The sequence below is a fragment of the Caretta caretta genome, chromosome 4, assembly GCF_965140235.1.
Source record: "Caretta caretta isolate rCarCar2 chromosome 4, rCarCar1.hap1, whole genome shotgun sequence".
In the NCBI taxonomy this organism is placed as follows: Eukaryota; Metazoa; Chordata; order Testudines; family Cheloniidae; genus Caretta; species Caretta caretta.
The window spans coordinates 79,672,138-79,691,883 of NC_134209.1; the positions used below are offsets into that span (position 1 = coordinate 79,672,138).

The 19,746-nt window shown below is 40.8% G+C and overlaps 2 protein-coding genes and 1 long non-coding RNA gene across 5 annotated transcripts in view; 1 reads left to right on the forward strand and 2 right to left on the reverse strand.

Annotated features, from left to right (window-relative positions):
* The window catches only part of LOC125635494 (putative ATP-dependent RNA helicase DDX60), a 77,571-nt gene extending 74,112 nt beyond the window's left edge, over positions 1 to 3,459 (reverse strand). For all 3 annotated transcript variants that reach the window (XR_012668129.1, XM_075127790.1, XM_048847235.2), the window contains exon 1: positions 3,322 to 3,459. The gene's annotated coding sequence lies outside the window, so the exon portion shown is untranslated. The remainder of the gene's footprint in view (positions 1 to 3,321) is intronic.
* Positions 3,460 to 3,615: 156 nt separating this feature from the next.
* Positions 3,616 to 19,746, forward strand: part of LOC125635678 (uncharacterized) — a 47,975-nt gene continuing 31,844 nt past the window's right edge. The window contains exon 1 of the long non-coding RNA XR_007356337.2: positions 3,616 to 3,822. This is a non-coding gene — a long non-coding RNA (uncharacterized LOC125635678). The remainder of the gene's footprint in view (positions 3,823 to 19,746) is intronic.
* The window catches only part of LOC125635677 (putative ATP-dependent RNA helicase DDX60), a 69,353-nt gene continuing 62,957 nt past the window's right edge, over positions 13,351 to 19,746 (reverse strand). Inside the window, exons 35-38 of the mRNA XM_048847656.2 lie at positions 19,045 to 19,187; positions 16,731 to 16,882; positions 15,830 to 15,892; positions 13,351 to 13,898 (exon numbers count right to left, since the gene is read on the reverse strand). Of these exons, the coding sequence (XP_048703613.2) occupies positions 13,799 to 13,898; positions 15,830 to 15,892; positions 16,731 to 16,882; positions 19,045 to 19,187 (458 nt within the window). The 3' untranslated portion in view covers positions 13,351 to 13,798. The remainder of the gene's footprint in view (positions 13,899 to 15,829; positions 15,893 to 16,730; positions 16,883 to 19,044; positions 19,188 to 19,746) is intronic.

Below are 19,746 nucleotides of genomic sequence, written 5' to 3' on the forward strand. Positions count from 1 at the left end.
TAGATGTATTTAAATGAATAAAAATAACTATTGGTGCCCATCCTACTTTACAGGGTTGAAATTCACCTAGCAGGTAGGCACAAGGTATAAACACCACTTGTTATGTGTTTGTTTAGTGTCTGCAATTTTAAAAAATGGATATCACAGTCTCTTTTATTTTAGTTACCAAAATAAAACAAAAGGAAAAGGAAAATAATCTTACAAATAATGGTTAGTAAATATAAATTTCATTTATAATGGTTTTGCATTAATAAAGCTCCCATCTCCAGACAAGATGCTCAGGGTGTCAAATAAACAATCAAATACAAGAAAACAGTACTTTCAAAACATATGAAAGATAAAAGCAAATAAAACGTATTGTATACAATATTTGCATTGTTACAGCCAGAGGTGAAAGTAAGCCGGTACAGTACGGTACAGCGTACCGGCAAGAGCCAATACGCTGTGCCAGACCGGACTGGCTTCCCCAGGCTGGCGCTTTAAAGGGCCCCGGGCTCCCCACAGCCTCCTGAGCACGACTGCTGGAGCCCCGGGATAGTGGCGGCAGGGCTCCAGCGCTGATTTAAAGGGCCCGGAGCTCCGCTGCAGTAGCGATGGCCAGAGCCCAGGCCCTTTAAATCGCCCCGGGACTCCCAGCTGCCTCTGCAACTGGTAGCTCTGTGGGTGATTTAAAGTCCCTAGGGCTCCTCGTCACAGCCGGAGCCCTGGGCCTTTAAAGGCCCTGCCTCTTCTGGTTGAGGCCATGCCTCTTCCAGTCGAGGCCACGCCCCCTGCTTAGGACTCCGGTGTACCGGTAAGTCCTTTAAGTTACTTTCACCCCTGGTTACAGCTATTTTTAAAATATCATACACAAATCAAGTACTATATCTTATATGGTTATCATAACAATAAATTTGAACTGTAATAGCTATAATCTGTACATAGAATTTGTACTGTTATAACTACTTTTAAGATATCATACAAGTCAAGGACTACATTTTTATGTGGTGGTTATCAATTTTAAATATGAACTTTAATACTCATTATCTTTAGAAGTACAAAGTTTATAACTAAAGAGCTTCACAACATTCTATGTATTTGGTAATAATAAAAGGCAGAAAGTAGATTAAAAGCTTTGATTTTTTTTTTCTTTTTTCATTTATGTGGAAAAGCCGGTTTTAGGGATCTTTTAAAAAAATCTTTAGTGTCCCCCTCTAAGGACTGATCCTCAATTCTTTGCACCCCAAAACTCCCACTGACTTTGTCAGAAGAACACGGGTTCCAATTCAGCAAAGCACTTACACAAATGCATGAGTACATGGGTAGTCCACTAACTTCAGAAAGTTTAAATATTTTGCTGAATCTGACATATTTTTTTCTTACATGCAACCTTTCCAGCAAATGTCATTGGTTGTTTGTACTGTGCCTAGCACAATGGGGCCCCAATTTTGTCTAGGACTTGTGGGCTACTGAAATACAAAATACTAGTAACTGCCCACTGAACTATGGTAATGTTGAGCAAAGCATAGAATCATAGAATAATAGGACTGGAAGGGACCTTGAGAGGTAATCTAGTCCAGTCCCCTGCATTCATGGCAGGACTAAGTATTATCAAGACCACCCCTGACAGGTGTTTGTCTAACCTGCTCTTAAAAATCTCCAATGATGGAGATTCCACAACCTCCCTAGGCAATTTATTCCAGTGCTTAACAACCCTGACAGGCATTCACTATGTTAGACATCCAATCACTGCTAACCTTCTTGGTGAAAACCAAAACAAAGAATATTCAGCTCCTCCACAAAACATTATGACTCCATATATGTGGTCTTTTATGTGTATGTCTTCAGACTGTGGGCCCACCTACTATTTACTCAGGAAAAACTGCTTTTGACTTGTCAGATTTTGCTTGAGTATGGCATGGAGGACTGGACCCTGCACAAAGCCTTCTGAACAGGGACCACCCACTATTAAGCACCATGTACTCACTATTCTGTCTAACTAAAAAATTATACCACACAGAGAGCTTTGGTTTACACCTATAAAGTTTAGCATCATGGAGCTAAAAGAATACATTTCACTGAGTATTTGTTTAAAGTGGAATAAATGTAAAATTAAAAAGATGATATACCGTAATGAATAATACAGTATGACCTCAGAGTTACAAACACTAGAGTTACAAATTCGAACTGAGCAGTCAACCGCACACCTCATTTGGAACCAGAAGTATGCAATCAGGCAGTAGAGACAAAACAAACAAACAAAAAACCCAGATACTGTATAGTACAGTACTGTGGAAAATGTAAGCAACTAAAAAAATAAAGGGAAAGTTTAAAAAGAAGACTTGACAAGGTAAGGAAACTTTCTGTGCTTGTTTCATTGAAATTAAGACGGTTAAAAGCAGCATTTTTCTTCTGCATAGTAAAGTTCAAAGCTGAAGGAAGTCAACGTTCAGTTGTAAACTTTTGAAAGAACAGCCATAAGGTTTTGTTCACAATTACAAACATTTCAGAGTTACAAACAACCTCCATTCCTGAGGTGTTTGTAACTCTAAGGTTCTACTGTAGTTTACAAATATTCCACTATGGAAAGAGATAGTACCAAATACAGCATTGCCTTCTTGCAGAATCAAGAAACATATAACACCACAGTGTTATCTAAAAGAAAAGAAAAGGCCTGTTTCAAATAAATAAACAAACGGTATTAATAAACTTCATATAAATAATTAATTGGACGTTTTCACAAACATAAGGTAGAAAATCAAGTGGGTCAAATAAACGTTGCATCTAGTCAACTTCAGCAAGCTTGGCAGCCTGTGCATGCCAACGAGATGAGTTTGCAGAGCAAGTATTGCTCTCTTAAACAAACCGCACTGAAAACAAACCAGGATAGTAGGTATCATTGTCTAATATCGTAAACAACTTCCGCCCTGCCCTTCGAAAACAAAAGGCCCCGCGGTGCTCCCCGGTCGGGGTCAGGTCTACTCTGCCTTTTACAGCGCTGAGAACGCTACTAAACGCAACATTGAAGAGTGGGGCACAGTGGCCCACTAATCGCAGCCCCTCTTCCAGCAGAGGCAGGGCGGAGGCGAACCCCGCCTGCTCCATGTGAGGAGCAGCAGGTGAGAATGGGCAGCGGCCGGCTCAGGTTGAGCCCAGCATCCCTCCATCGCCAGCCCGAGCTCAGGCGAGCGGTCCTGGCACCCCCTCCTCAGTCAGGGACAGGTGCGGGCATCCCCTCCCCGAGCGCAGGAGGCAGGTCCCGGCGCCCCACAGTTCAGCCCCCGGCACAGGTCCTGTCTCTCCCCGCTGCGCTCTGTCTCCCGCCTCGCGCCCGCTCCTTACACTTCTGCTCCCCGCGACCAGCGGCTGAGGACGCGGCGAGCCCGGCATCCCGAGAGGGGCAAACGAGCGCTCTTTATAGCCACTGCTGTCGCCGCCCCCGCCGAGCTGCCGCGGCCTTTGCTCCGACTCCTCTCGAAAGCACCCGGGACCAGTTTGGTCCGCTGGCGCCGCTCCCGGCAGCTGCAGGCGCCCGCCCCGCCCGGGGGAAGGAAGGGGAAGACACCGAGACAAAGCCCGGACGAGCCCCCAGTGCCCCCAGCCTTTGGCTGACTCTGAACGCAGACCCAGGCCTATGGTGCCGAGCCGCTCTCCCTTTCTTATCACAGCAGGCGGAGTCAGAGCCGGATCCCCCGGACCTGTGGGGGCGTCAAAACTTGGACCAAAATTGTGCCTTATGGTTCAGTTTCTATAATATGCCCAAACAAAACATCAGAGCCCAGTATTATCCCAAGTCTGGTCCGCGGTGCTGAGCCTCATGGACCAGCCTCTAGATGTCATGAGGTGAGTATGGTATAAATAGCGATGTGGATTAGATAGTAGACCTGTATGTTGCAGCTATTCCTCCACATTTCTATAATAGGCCAAACCAAACAGTGAATCCTTATTTCAGGGTGTTGCTGGTTCAGGATCTGAATTTTACAGCTCCAGAACATGCCTACCTGCGGACATTTGAGATAGGGAAATGGGGACAATTGGGGAGAGAAAACAAGAGCATGTATTTTAATGTAATTGAAAGAGAAGAGGAGCTTTCTGAGGAAAAGAGTTTTAAAAAATATTTTTGTAACTCATATTGATTGTCACTTCTAAATACAGTAGTAACAATTAGCGTATATGATTTAAGAATTGTGGGGAAATTGCATGTCATGGAGGAACACTCTCTACACCTAAACTTTCTAAGTAATGCAAGTTTCAGAGGAACAGCCGTGTTAGTCTGTATTCGCAAAAAGAAAAGGAGTACTTGTGGCACCTTAGAGACTAACCAATTTATTTGAGCATGAGCTTTCGTGAGCTACAGCTCACTTCATCAGATGCATCTGATGAAGTGAGCTGTAGCTCACGAAAGCTCATGCTCAAATAAATTGGTTAGTCTCTAAGGTGCCACAAGTACTCCTTTTCTTTTTAAGTAATGCAAGTCTCACAGCTCCCAAGAAGAGGAAAAGAATCATGCAACTAAGGCACATTAGTCTTTCAAGCACCGTTTTGGTTGGACCCAATATAGAGATAGTGTTAGGTTCTACCCATTATTATAGTGTTAGGTTCTACCCATTATGAGTTAGACAGTGATATCCTTCCCCATATTGAATGGAATCTTACACCTATAAGGTACTGTTCAACACGTGGAAGGATATCACAATATGACCCTATAGAAATAAGGGCTGACTACAAATTTCAGGTCCAGATTGGGGTTCAGATTAAGAATCCCCCCAGATCTGGGTGGTTTTCGGTGGTAGAGTCTGGTTTTGGACCACCGCTATTACTAGTGCTATTAATAATTCTTCTGTGCCCTAGGCATTTTACAGTAAAGACAGATAAGGGCCCTGCCGTGAATAGTTTACAGTGATGTGAGTGAGGATAGCAAACAGTAGAGAGGTAGTGAGAAAAAGAAGGACAAAGGTTGTAGCAATTAGATCACGGGATTTCATGGTTTTAGTCCTGCACTCTTCCTGTTGGTTCAATTAAAAGTACTTTTATATAATATATTAATCATTATTGACTCATGTATTGGGATTATTGCCAAAAGGTTAGTCTTAAGGAAAAAATTGATTCCTAGTTGGCAGGTATGCCCACCTTAAATCCCCTCTGGCATAAGCGCCGACTCCGTGGGTGCTCCGGGGCTGGAGCATGCCAAGCTCCAAAAGCCCAAAAAAAAAATAGGGGGTGTTCAGCACCCACTGGGATGACCAGCTGTTGGCAGCCAGGGATCAACTGTTTTGCGGGTGCCTCGGCAGATGAGTTGTTTCCTAGGGGCAGCCTACGTGCAGCTGTGATCAGCAGTTTGGCGGGTAGGCTCAGATCAACTGTTTCCCACCTCTTTGCTCTGGCAGGGGCTGAGTGAGTCTCACAAAAAAAAGACTTAGGGTTAGGCATGGGCAGGAGTGCTGGGCTACCAGCAGCAGCACAGCCAGCCCTTGCTCGCCTAGGGCTGCCCCACACCTCTTGGGCTTTTGGCCATGACGTCCACCTGTATGGTTGCTCCCTGCCAGCCAGGCTCCACTCTGGCCACAGCAGGCATCAGGTGACCCAAGGGAGCCCAGCTAGGCTAGGGTTGGGTGCAGTGGTGGGTTAGGGGGAGGAAAAGCCTTGGACCCTGGCAGGAGCTGCACTGGGGGGAGTGGGAGGGAGGAGAAGCCCCAGACCCCGGCAGGAGCCGCGCTAGGGAGAAGCCCTGGCAGGAGCCACGCTGGGGGTATGGGGGGGCGTGGAGGAGAAGCCCCGGACCCTGGCAGGAGCCATGCTGGTGGGGGAGGGGGAAAGAGGAGAAGCCCTGGACCCCGGCAGGAGCTGCACTGCGGGGGAGAAGCCCCGGACCCTGGCAGAACATGTGGGGCTCAAGTCCCCGGCTCGGGAGCCCCAGCAACCCTAGTGGCAGAAGCTGCAGGGCTAAAGCCCTGATCCCACTCCTTGCGGAGCTGGACTGAGTCCCTCTCTCTCCCATCCCCCCTGGTGAGCTGGCTCTCACTCTCTGGCTCTGGAGAAATACACCCCAAATCTACCAACATTGGTATCTCCATTTCCCCCATCATCACACAGCCATGAATGGATTTAGCCTAGGAGGCAGGGTCAGCAATAGCCCCATTTGGCAGTTGGGATCTAGGGCACACAGAGGTGAAGTGACTTTCCCAAGGCTAAGCAGGGAGTCTATGGCAGAGCAGAGAATCAAATCCAGAACACCTGAGCCTGAGGCCTGTGCATTAACCACAAAGGGAGGTGGGGAGCAGAGAGAGATGGGAAAAGGGACATGGGTGGGAAGCAAGAAGAGGGAAACAGCTGGAAGGGGAGCAAGGACTTAGAGAAGAAACAACAGAAAGGGAAAGGGGCAGGAAGAGCGAAAGGAAGGGAAAGGAGAAAGGGGCAGGGAGAGGGGAAAGACTCTCCACTGCTTGTCCCTCCCATCCACCTTCTTCCCACAGCCATCAGTGGCCTCAGATCCCAAACAGGCCCTAAGCAGGAGTGAAGCCCAGAGTGAACGTAATGTCTTTAAATTGGGATGTTAGTGAAGACAGCTTGTAGCTGAATGTAATGATTTTAATATACTGTAATTCATCATTATTAATGATATATTTCATTACTATTTTAATAATGATTACATTGTTAAGATGCCAATGATAGACACACATTCAATAACAGAATATGAAAGAAGAGTATAAATATGCTGAAAATTGCCAGTTTTGGCGGGAGGCTGAGCCCCCCAAACACAGACACCTCACCTTCAAGGCAGTAGGGGTCAGAAAGGAGTGAGCAGTGGGCAGGAGATGCTCAGGGGAGAGGACCTAAGGGGAGGGGGCAGAGCGGGGGCAGGAAGAGGTGGAGTGGGAGAGGGGCCGGAGCCAGGATGGGGCATCCACCGGCAAAACCAAAAGTCAGCACCTATGCCCTCCGGGTCCTGCCCAACCAGACTTCAAACCTCAAAGGAAGTTTTTTTTTAATAAGAATTGTTCCAAGCAGAAGTCTTTTCAGGGTTTCTGAAAACAGCTTTTTCTATGTAATGTAACTTGTAGTCTATAACACTGAGTCTGCAGCTCTGTGAAGGCATCAGGAGCCACAGGGAGTAGTGCTGCAAGTGCCATGAAGAGTTCCTCAGAGATAGTCTGGGAGCCTAATGTAGTGAAATCTCATTGTATTGGGCAAGTTAGTGATAGAAAAGTAAGGGAGGCGTCATTTGATTTGTAAAATTTGATTTCTGCTGGAAATGGCCCAACTTGATGATCACTTTAGATAAGCTATTACCAGCAGGAGAGTGGGGTGGGAGGAGCTATTGTTTCATGGTCTCTGTGTAAATAATGTCTTCTGCAGTTTCCACAGTATGCATCCGATGAAGTGAGCTGTAGCTCACGAAAGCTCATGCTCAAATAAATTGGTTAGTCTCTAAGGTGCCACAAGTACTCCTTTTCTTTTTTTGTAAAAATTGTTAGAGAGCTTATTCCTTCACTCTCCCACTTCCCTGGTCCTTCTCGCATGAACAGAGAGCAACAATACCCGAAGTCCGAAGGTGCAAACAATTCGATGTTTATTGGGGTGAACTTCCAGCGAGCTTAAATACAAATTCCTTTTTCCTTATTTTCTAATCCCAACTTACTTCCTGTTTGCCCCTAATTTATATTGTAATATTCTTAGCTATACCTTAACCAATCATTCTACTGAAATTTAACTAACCAATCCTAACATATTGTAACATGATTAGCTAACAAATTATATCCCAGCACCTTAATTAGTTTACACGCAGCAAAATTAATTATACAGCAGACAGAAACAATCATAGAACCAGACAGAGACCATGCCAATAAACAATAGCAAAGTGGGAACTATAATGACAAAACAATACAGAAGTGAGGATTTCACAACTACATCTATAAAGACATAAGAGTTTCCCAGCTGTGTCTATTGATAAGTGAGTTCTTACCAGACAGAAAACTATCAACCTCAATTTCCTTTTACATCTTCTAGGCACTTCCCTTTCTCTGGAGGTGATAGGCACTATCAGGACAGGATTGTATTCCTAACAGCCCAATAGCACTTTCTTTCAATGTGACTAGTTTGGAATGTGAGGATGTGACCAGTCGCTTCCCAGCTTATGGCTGCCTCTGTCGCTTAGCCAAAGGCCTTAGCCTAAGAACAGGACCTCAGACTGTCACAGTAAGAGAAGGACCTTACACTGGCAGACAGTGATTTTGATTCTTTCTTTTATACCTCTAACTAGCCAAGTGATAAGAATACACCTAAATTCTTAAAGTACAGGCCTTTCCAGACAGGCCTGAATATCTATATCCTAACAAAAATCTACAGAATCATAATTTCAGTGGTGTCACCCTCAGTGGTGTAGCAGAAGGACTTGCTGTCCCTCAGCTCCAGGTCCTCCAGGGGGTGGAAATTTTGATAATACAATGTCATCAGAAATGGGTTGTGTTAGGGTTTTCAGATACCTTTGTCCCACAACCACAATGTACGAAATATGGCAAACCTAGAAAATTATGTAGATATGTATTTGAGAAAGTGTTTAAAAATCAACTTTTTAAATTATTCTTTAACTCAGGCATGCATTGCTTACATAAAAAAGACATTGACCTGTGGTAATCCTAGGGAAATTAACCTTGACTGAAAACATTTGTTCATCAAAGTCATCATTAGTATCATCTCCACACATCACACTGATCTCACACTCACACATGTCCATATAAGACAGGCTGTCAAACATTTCCATGGTGGTGAGTATCTGGTCTTTGCACACAAGCATTTGATTAGCCGAAGGATTGATATTTCACATACAACTGGTGTGATTTATATATATTTATACATATAACATAGTCCATCCTCCAAGACCCATCCATGCCTGATAAGGGAGGGTAGTTTTGGATGCACTCGATCGTTCCAGAGCCATTCCATTGTTTGATAATTTGTCCAATTGACAGGAGGTATAAATGCACCCATGGTTGATGGCAATTTTTCTCCATTTTTCTGCTTCTTGGAGAACATCCACCAGCATAGCTCTGCAAGTGTTGTAATACTGGTCTTAAAATGGTAAACTTGGCATATGAACACCTCCTGTGCACTTATGGCCTTATCAGTGATTGTCTCAATTGTTAGGAGCAACTTCATATTGAGGAGAGAGTCTTTGAAGGCTGAATCAAAGTCAACCTTCCAGTAGTGTCACATGCTAAAAGGGCATGGAAACCTGGCAGGACAATGGCTTTTAATGGTCCAAATGAAAGAAACGCATCTCTGAGGAATATACTGTAATTTTGTTTTCCAGCAACAGGCACAAAAAACACAATCTTGAGGAAGTCTTGAGTAGCATCTCACAGAAAACACTAGAACAGCTATGTCTTGTGCAAAAATCCAAACTTTAGTAGCATGTCTATCTGTGGCATTGATGGCATGCAAAATAATTTTAGTGTCATGGGAACTATGAAGAAACTCCACTAAACAGTGTGAGGCAGCAGATACATTATGCCATGCAATGATGAAATTCTTTGAGAAATTGTTGGAATGCTCAAGCATTTTTCCTGCAAGGTACACAGTAAACTTGTCTTTTGTGAGAATATGAGACAGTAGCTTCTTCATTGTGACATTGGAGATGTTCATGGAGTCAATGATTTTTTATTGGATAGGTGCAATACCATTGAGTCTCTTTTTTTTGTAATATTTTAATTGATTCCTCTGCATACATGTCAAACACAAGGTAGACTTCTTAGCACCAGAATTTTCTCAATAGCCTCATAATAAAGTGTTCTGCCAAATCTCAGCAAGTGTTAGTTTCTAGTTTGCCTAGAGCTTGTACTTCAGCCATACCATCCTTGATTACTGTGCTGACAGGCCTCTGTTGGTCTAAGGTACCGGTCATGTTGTTAATAGGTGCTGGCTTAGGAAGACCATGCAAGATGTGGATTTGTTTGCTTTTTGCCGGGCACATATGCATTCATAGAATCATAGAATATCAGGGTTGGAAGGGACCTCAGGAGGTCATCTAGTCCAACCCTCTGCTCAAAGCAGGACCAATCCCCAATTTTTGCCCCAGATCCCTAAATGGCCCCCTCAAGGATTGAACTCACAACCTGGGTTTAGCAGGCCAGTGCTCAAACCATTGAGCTATCCCTCCCATTGATCCATCGCATTTGATTTCAATCATGTCTGGTACCACAGAGAACTCACACTTTCCCAAAGTCTCACATAGATCAGTGTCATGCAGAGATCTGGACACAACCAGGAATGAACAATGACCTGTCTGAAGTTAGCTCTGAAATAGTCCTTGCCACCTTCACTCTGATACTTTAGCTATCTTACCACTGAAGACTGCTTTCATCATGATATTAATTAGCTCCGGTCCATCATACATGAATGGGTTACCAGTGCAAATAAGCTTATCCTGTAGCTTTAAAATGGTCCCTTCCTGGCATTTAACAGCATCTAAGGAGTCTAGATGGTGTTTGGTTACTTCTAGGGAAGTCATCCCAGTCATGCTTAATATTTTGTTCGAAATTCAGTAGAGCTCTGTGTTAACCAGGAACTCAGATCTTGCCTATGGTTAACTGGATGTGCTCCAGGTTCCACATCTCAGAGTCCCCACCCAACAGACTCACTCCCCGAAACCGCATGTATCAATGGAGAGAAAACTAAGGGCATGGTTAACTATAAAGCAAATTGGTTTATGAAACAGTAACTTATAGGACCCCCAGCAAAACAATACACAAAGGGCATACAGATACAGGTTGACACAACAAACTGACATAAAGTCAAGGTACCAAACCCATGAGGACAAAGGAGAATTTACTACAGGTAAGGTACAGTGGTACACAGCATACAACACCAGGTTCAGAGGAATGGACCCACAACAGAAGACATCACGGATAGAATACATCAGGACAGCAAGGTGAGAACACAGGAGTTCAGGATACAGGTAAGATAGGAATCAATCAGGAAGTGATAGCTGGAACTATGGAGTTTGGATCTTCTTCTGTGGTCTTCTGTAGATCCCTCCAAGTCTTGGCTAGGACATGTACTGCACTGCCACCAGGAAGGACAGCTTCTCCTCTCGGGTGCAGCAGTCTTTTATGCTCTCCTGTTACTAGGCAGAACACAGGCCATGTGACCCTTGCTCTTTCCCACCTTAGAGAGAAAAAGGCGCCAGTTGTCTCAAGAAGGTCACCAACGTGGTGCACAAACAACTCCTTACGAACAAAATGGCAAAGTGCCTAAGCAAAATTGAACTTGTAGTTTTCCATCTTCATCTGGGTTTGTCAGGTTGTGCTGGCATTTTCAACTTTTTCCCAATGCTTAATGTACTTCCTCCCCAACCTTGCCAAATTCAGTTTATATGTGCATTTCTTATAGCATGCAAGATGACACTGAGCATTGTGTTTAACCAGATCCTTTGTGATGGTGTTCTCCAAAGATACAGCTACTAGTCAGTACTCTTGTCTCCCCATTGATACCTAAAAATTATCAAGACCAGAGTAAAAACAAGGATTTTGTAATAAATTATTTTTGGACTGTAATTAATTCTGTTATGAAATGTATGCTATGTAACTATGTTTGTGGATGGATTCTAGTAGTTTCTAGCCAGATGCTGATGTCTTAACCTGTACTTCATTATAACTCTTGTAATAAACAAAGCTTATAATCAATACCACTGAACCATGTCTTTTTTGCCAATGATGGCAGATCAACTTGAAGCACTCCTTCCATTTATAGTAGTCTGTAACATTAAAAAAATCAGGAATCATGTTCTCAGGATTAACCGGTAACACAGTACTGTCAGTCAAGGGTCATCATTTAACTTTATGGGGATTGAATGTTTGACATGACTGAGTTAAAATATCATTTTTAAAATGTTGATAGTTGAACATTTTCTTGAATATATGTCTACATAATTGTTCTAGGTTTGTCATGATTGGTACCATTGTGTTTTTGGGCGAAAGGGTTTCTTAATGATACCCAACTCAACTCATGTCTGATTGTATTATATTTTATTAAAATTTCCACTAACCAGAGGTCCTGGAATTGGGTTAATTGGCTGCTGCATTAATTATTTAGGGCTGAGGTTAGGGACTGCTCTTGTGTACCATGTCACAGAATGTTATTTAGGTTGTAAAGTCAAGCATCCTAAAGTTAATAGGGCCTGTGAGCTACAAAATAAATAAATAAATAAATAAAAAAGCAGGCCTTCTATATGTTGGCATCCTTTTGTCTGCAAGAGAGGGTGGGAATTGCAGCCTATGATGTAATTGGTTTGCAATGTTTCATTTGACTGAATAGGCCAACCAAGATTTGCATGATCTTTGGCAGTTATTGCAAATCTATGTATCATGGTTGGGAGCTGCGTGTTTCCTACAGGCTCTTTTCTCCTCAAGCTGTAGGAGCCAGCTCCTGTCATGGACTTTGATACCCTGATGGAGATGATGGCGCCACTTGATACAATCACTTGCCAAGATTGGTCAGGATCAAACTTAAGATCTATTTTGAGGTCTTAAGTAGGATTTAAGTGGTGCGTAAGTCCTGGATGGAACTGTATAGTTTCTGGTCCGCTGCACAGGAATGAATTTTACTCTAAGTGATAAAAGAATACATAAATAATTTCTCTTCCTTACCTAACTTCTGATTGATCAAATGTACCTTCACCATTTTTATACAGATTCATAGATTTTTAAGACAGAAGGGCCCAGTAGCTCATCTAACCTAATTTCTTGTGTAACACATGCCATAGAATTTCATCTGGTTACCACTATATAACCTATGTTTGGCTAAAGCATATCTTCCAGAAAGGAAACCAGTCTTGATATGAAGACATCAAGAAATGGAGAATCCACCATTTCCCTTGGTAGTTTGCTCCAACGGTTAATCACTCTCGCCTTAAAAATGTGTGGGTTATTTCTAATTTCAATTTGTCTGGCTTTAACTTCCAACCACTGGTTCTTGTTAGGCCATTCTTTGCTACATTATTACCCAGTATTTCTCCCCATGAAGGTCTTTTTACACAATAATCAAGTCACCTATTGATTGATAAGATAAACAAATTCAGCTCTTCAAGTCTCTCATTGTAAAGGATTTTTTCCCTCATCCTCCACTCATTTTTGTGGATCTTCTCTGCACCCTTTCCAGTTTTTTAACTTCCTTTTCAAAACTCTGGACCCAGTTTTTTATATCAGTCATGGCTTCTTCAGTCTACTAATTCATCATTAAAAGCTTGCTGTTGGACATAAACAAAAAAAAATAGAAAAGTAATAATTTTAGTTTAAAAATAAGAGGAAAGTCATGGCACACATTACTTTAATTAATACATTTATTTTTAAGAGTATAATTAAAGTTATTCCCTGGATTAAAGTTACTTTTTATTAATACTAATAAAAGAAACAGAGCATAAGTTGTTTTTGTACATAATCTCTGAATTTAAATTCGTAATATTTAGCACAATCTTTCAAATACATACTTGAAACTAAATCTTTTTATATAAAAAAAGCTCTAGCATGGCAAGCAAAACATGTTTTGCTATGCACAGCAGAGCCACGAGTACCATAATTGTCACAAAATCTGTAAAATCAACACATCTAATAGCCAGCGACACCAATAAAATATATAATAAAACTGAGTTAGTGAGGAATTAAATTGTTGACAGATGTCAAAACTTTATGTAATTAAAACGAATTTTAAATTACTATCCTAAAGCAGTTATCAAAAGAATAAAATTTCCAAGTTATAACAAATGAGGAAACATAGTTTTGGAATTTTGTTGCTTCAGCACATAGATGATTTTATGTCTTTAGCGTTAGACTTTTTGCAGTTTTTCCCAGTAACTGTCACTGAGTTGGTGAAATGCCTGCACAACATTGTCCTCATCATCATCACAGAGTTCACTTAGAGAAACGCTGCAAAATAGAAGGGAAAAGGATTAAATGTACAGTTGCTTTTTTGTAAAGAAAGAACATTTTCTTAGTTTAAATGTTAAAGTAGCTCCCAGTTTGAGGATTTAAAACTTTTTATAGCAGTTATAGTTAGAGTTAAATATGTTTACCAACTCATTTTATTTCCCTCTTTATTTTGTTTGATTTATTAAAAACTGAAGCTCTGGGTGTATTCATTTTAAAATGAAGTCAATGGACACAAATCGGACATCAGGAATGGTAACATACAAAAGCCAGTAGGAGAGCACTTCAATCTTCCTGGACATTCTTTAACAGATTTAAAAATAGCCATACTTGAACAAAAAAACTTCAGAAACAGACTTCAAAGAGAAACTGCAGAACTAAAATTCTTTGGAAATTTAACACCATTAATTTAGCCTGAATAGGGACAGGGAGTGGCTGGCTCACTACAAAAGCAGTTTTGCCTCTCCTGGACTTGACAGCTCCTCATCAATTATTGGGAGTGGACTACATCCACCCTGACTGAATTGGCCCTGTCAACACTGGTTCTCCACTTGTGAGGTAACTCCCTTCTCTTCATGTGTCAGTATATAATGCCTGTATCTGTAATTTTCACTCCACACATCTGAAGAAGTGTTTTTTTACCCACAAAAGCCTATGCCCAAATAAATCTATTAGTCTTTAAGGTGCCACCGGACTCCTTGTTGTTTTAGTCATGTGCCTGTTTTTCTCAAATTAATCAGCAGGACGACCTATACAGCATATAAGTGCTGTGTCCTATGACACAGTTTAGTTTTCAAAGTCAAATTTCTTGGATTTGGTTGCGTTTTGAGGCCACTCTCATGGAACGGGACCTCTACTATTTCAAGCTCTGTGGTTCTAGATTCTGCAATTCTACATTTACTGGTCACCATTACTCCAACAGGAAGTTCCTTACTCTGGCTTCTAGCAAAGTATTTAGTCACATGCTTAAGTGTATCCCTACTCAGCAATGCACTCAATCGTGTGTTTCACTTCATTGACGTGACCAGGACTTAGACATACTTAAAGATGTGCACATACTTAATTGCTTTGCTGAACAGAGGAGGACTACTAAATCAGAGCCAGAAGAAGCTATGGAATGCTATACTGTATTAGTCTCTTCCTAATGGAATGATGTGGGAGGACCGCTGCAAGGGGATTCTTAGAGAGCTGTTTTCTCCCTGAGCTCCCTCTCTTGAAGTCAATGGAACTACTCACATGCTTAAAATTGAGCACGTTCTAAAGTGCTTCGCTGGATCAGTAGTGCGCTCAACATTTTTCTCAGAAAAAAGACCTATATTGAGATTTATCATTATCCTTTGTTTATAGTCTTGTCATTAATTATCAGTCAACATAAATGTGTACTTAACCAACTTACTTTGAATTAGTTTTTCAAACATGATTTTACAGACAGTGTTAAATGTGTTACTAAAAACCTAGGGACAGATTCTTAGCTAAAGTTAGTGTAGTTCCATTGACTCCATTATTTCAATAGAGCTATGCTGATTTACAATAGCTGAGGAATCTGGCCCCAAATCTAGTACATCTATTTCCTTCCTTTACTCACTGATTTTGTAGGTCTAACTTAGAAAACAGTCAAGTTTGTTTGCCAAGATTTAATCTTTCTAAACCCATGCTATTCTAAACTCATGAACATGGTACTCTCATCCTGTAGATGTTTAGTGAATTTCCCATTACTTACTATTTTATCTACTATTTTACTAGGGATAGAAATTATTTTTACAAGACATAATTATCAAAATCACACATTTTTCAAAAGACAAGTGAAAACAGTGTTTTCTTTTCATTTCAGTTACCATGAATTTTAAAAAGTATCTGAAGTTATTTACAAAAAATTAACTTCCCTTTTAGTCCATTTTCTTGTTTAAATAGAGTCACCAGCATATGTATACCTGATAGCTTTAATAGTGAGTGAAAAATCTTTCAGCAGAAGATAAGCTGCTCCTTCATGGATACTAGAAAAAGAAAAGATTTCCAAATGTAAATAACTAGATGTATTTAAAGTATGTATATTACAGGTGTTTCACAGATACATATTCAGGGTAATCCTGGCCCCACTGGAGTCAGTGGCAAAATTCCCACTAGTTTTAATAGGGCCAGGATTTCAAGCTCAGTCTTTTTTTTTAAGCATGCCCAACAGTCAAAAGCAGGTAAATTATATTAAAAAGTAAAATATTTCTCCTTGACATTCTTAGAGGATGAAATTCATCTCTGTGCAGGTCGTCCATAGACGGCTTATGCACCATTTAAGTTCCACTAAAGTCCTTAAAAAAAAAGCTTAAGTGACCCTTGTAACTGTACTCTGCACAAGGTTGAATTTTACCTAGAGTAAATGGAAGGGCAGCAGGCTTTTTGAACTTAAGCTTTACTTGCCCACTTTTTCCTTATTCTTTTTAAAATTAATTGTTGATTGAATAACTTGCATTTGCTTTAAATTGTATGTAATGGTCAGTGGGTCAGAGAAGTGCCCAGTGCAGAGAGAGTACCCCGGAGTGGGAACACGCTAGCCCCTGTCCTAGGTGACCACAGCAGGGTTGGGGGCCGAGCCCCCCAGGAATCCTGGGCCCAGCCTTGTTGGGGTTACAAGGACTCTGTCAGATAGGAGAGTGGAAGGGCGTCCTCAAGGGCAGGGAGGCCACTGGGTAAAGGAAGTGGGAGCGAGGACTCAGATCCTTTCGCTAGCCCACTTCACCGGGGTAGTGCAGAAGCCAGGAAGGTTCCCCACAAGAGCAGGATTATTCCCCCGCTTATATTAAGATGAAAAATTAAATCAAAGAAACATCAGGTGCTTACCCATTATCTTGTGCCATTGCTTTCAAAGAACCATGTTTATAGAAGTCAAGTGCATAAGCATTAAGTGGCATCATTCTTCTTCGATTATCAAATTTGTTTGCACAAAGTACAGGAATATTTCCAGCAGTAATACCAACTGTGCGTAATATGACCTGAGGAAACAGTGCAACTTAATTTTAAAATTCAGATCTTTCAGGTTTACTGTATAAATTCTTTGCATGCTTATCCAGGGTTTTTCATGTTTTGACCTTACTCATCTACCTGTCAACTTAATACTTAAGTAGAGTTGCCACGTATCTGGGTTTTACCTGGACAGTCTGGTTTTTTTTTCTGTGTCTGGGTGCCAGACTTAAGTCTGATACTGGAAGCTTAAATTCAGCAAGGTCTGAAGTTAGTGGGATTACTCATGTGCTTAAAGTTAGGCACATGATCAAGTACCTTGCTGAACTGGGGCCCCAAGAGCAGAAAATCCATTGTCATCATTGTGTAGTTTTGTTTGCAGGACAAAGCCCTTATGGCACTGTTGCTGGAAATAAAGCATTCATAAAAGTAGTCATCACTTTATAATGATGGTTAATTTATTTTATGAAAACTAATATTTCTTAAAGAATCCCAGCCAAGCATACCTAAAAACTAGGCTCTTAAATCCTTATGTAGACTCCGAAAGAATTGAACAAATTTTCAAAAATGCTGATCACCTAGCAGCTCCTGTTGAATAATGGGATATCTTGGACCCTCAATATGTTTTTTGAAAAAACAGGCCACTTATTAAAGTGCCTAAATATTTAGGAGCTAAAGTTTAGATTGTTTTTTGAAATTCTTTCTTCCAAATTTATGCAAAGAAGGTTACATAGCAAATGGAACCCAAGAGCCCAGACACAAAATGAGATTTTTTTTTTAAAGCAGAGGCAAGGAAAATAACTGCACAAAGTGTCAGTCTGTTAAATACTAGAGCTCCTATCAGGAGGATGGAAAGACAAGGAAAAAGTAACCATCAATGAAACCTCTTATTTACTGGAGAGTTTTACATTTTAAGACAAATTAATATTATTACTAAAATATTCCACAAAATTATTTTCCTACAATTGTTACCTAATTCTCATTTTATTAGATTACTAGTAGTGTAGAAAAGAAGGCATATTAAGGAATTGATAACTGAAAGCCTCTGCTGGCTTAGTGCATGACTGAAAAAATTGAGTGTCTCTTTTCTAATTATGGAATCTAGGAAGGAAACACCTATACCAATTATTAAAAGTACTTTTATTCTTTATGATACATTTTTATTTATTTTTCTGTTTATAAAAATGGGCTTATCCAAGAAGCTCTAAGTTAAAAGAAAACACTATCAACTATCATGCATCTGATGAAGTGAGCTGTAGCTCACGAAAGCTCATGCTCAAATAAATTGGTTAGTCTCTAAGGTGCCACAAGTACTCCTTTTCTTTTTGCGAAGACAGACTAACACGGCTGTTACTCTGAAAACTATCAACTCCATCATACTAAATAAACATTCTCTCATAAATAGCTTCATAGGCTCCCCTACAATCACCCAATTCACACAAAAGCGTGAGTAAATAGATGAGCATTATACCAGGCCCCCATAAGACTCAGGTTCTGATCAACAAATGCAGCGACTGTGTTCCAAAATTAAATGTTACCTGCTGAAAATGACAGGCCTCCAGCCAGTTGCCTCTATAGTTAAATCCCTGAAAGTTCCACAACTCATTTCAATTACAGTGGCAGTACATGTAGAGAGAATCTCTCTCCCTTAACAGATTTCAAACTATATAGGGCATTAGATCAAAATCAGCACCAAAAGAGAACAGGAAGCCAGCTAAGCCCTAGAAAACAGGCATTATATATTCCTTATATTTGACAGCATTAAATAAGCTCCTTGTTAGGAATATATACTCCTTGGAAGTAATAAAAAATATGGAGCAAATTTTGCCTGAGGATCTTTACTAAAATCAGTGTGAAACTAGGTCAGGTAGAATTTGATTCTATAAATAGAGGATAGAGACTTCTTTCCTAATAGCAATAGATCACTGTCTTCTCTTTTAGCAGAAGAATGCTGCCTAAATTTCCCTATGCCTCAGTCTCCTGATCTGTAAAATAGGCATAATACCTACCTCAGAACTGTTGTGAAGCAAGATTCCTTAATATTTGTCAAGCACTTTGATATCCTCAGACAACAGGTAAATAAAAAGTACGAACTGCTATCACTAGAGTGGCAATTCCTGTTTCATATGGAGTATCTAAATATATTTATTCTGGAGCATAGACAAAGTGAACCTTTACAAACTCCCCAACTTACACTGTTGACAGTCTCTGCATGAAGTAAATCAGTATCCATGTTTCCAGACAGGCATGCAAAAGGTGAAACAGCTGTTCTTCCCTCATTACAACTCATCAAGTGAGACACCAGTTTAGAGTCATTGCATTCTTCACCTGAGAAATCTAACCAGAACAAGGTGTGAAATGAAAAGTTTAAGAATACATACGCAACACAACTGTCCTCTGAGAAACTATCAATTCATGCAAGAAATATTTTTATTACTCTTTTTGACTTAATAGTTCTCTTTATAATGTTGACGTTATAGATAATGCTTATAATTAGAATTATCTATCACTTTCTATAATAAGCCTCTGCTTTCAGATGCTTACAATTCTGCCAGTTTTTAACTACTTGGTGTGAAATTTTCCATGCTTGGTTTCTGCCTCAGGCTGATTTTTTTTTTTTTTTTTTGAAAGATTCAGCAAAAGCGGTTCAGCCATTTCTGAGAATGAGTTTAGGGAAAAATAGTCTGATTAGTCAATACTAATTTTCCATCAATTTCTTTGAAGAAATGCCTTCATGGGGGTGAAGCAGTGTTTGCAGTTAGTCCTGTAATCAGCGAGGTATCTTCTGGGGTTCCCAGGAAAAATCTACCCAGATTTTGCTGACTTAAAAGAACCTGCTCACCATTTGCATATGCTCAGTAGAATTTATAAGACTGCTGCTACAATCTGGGAACAT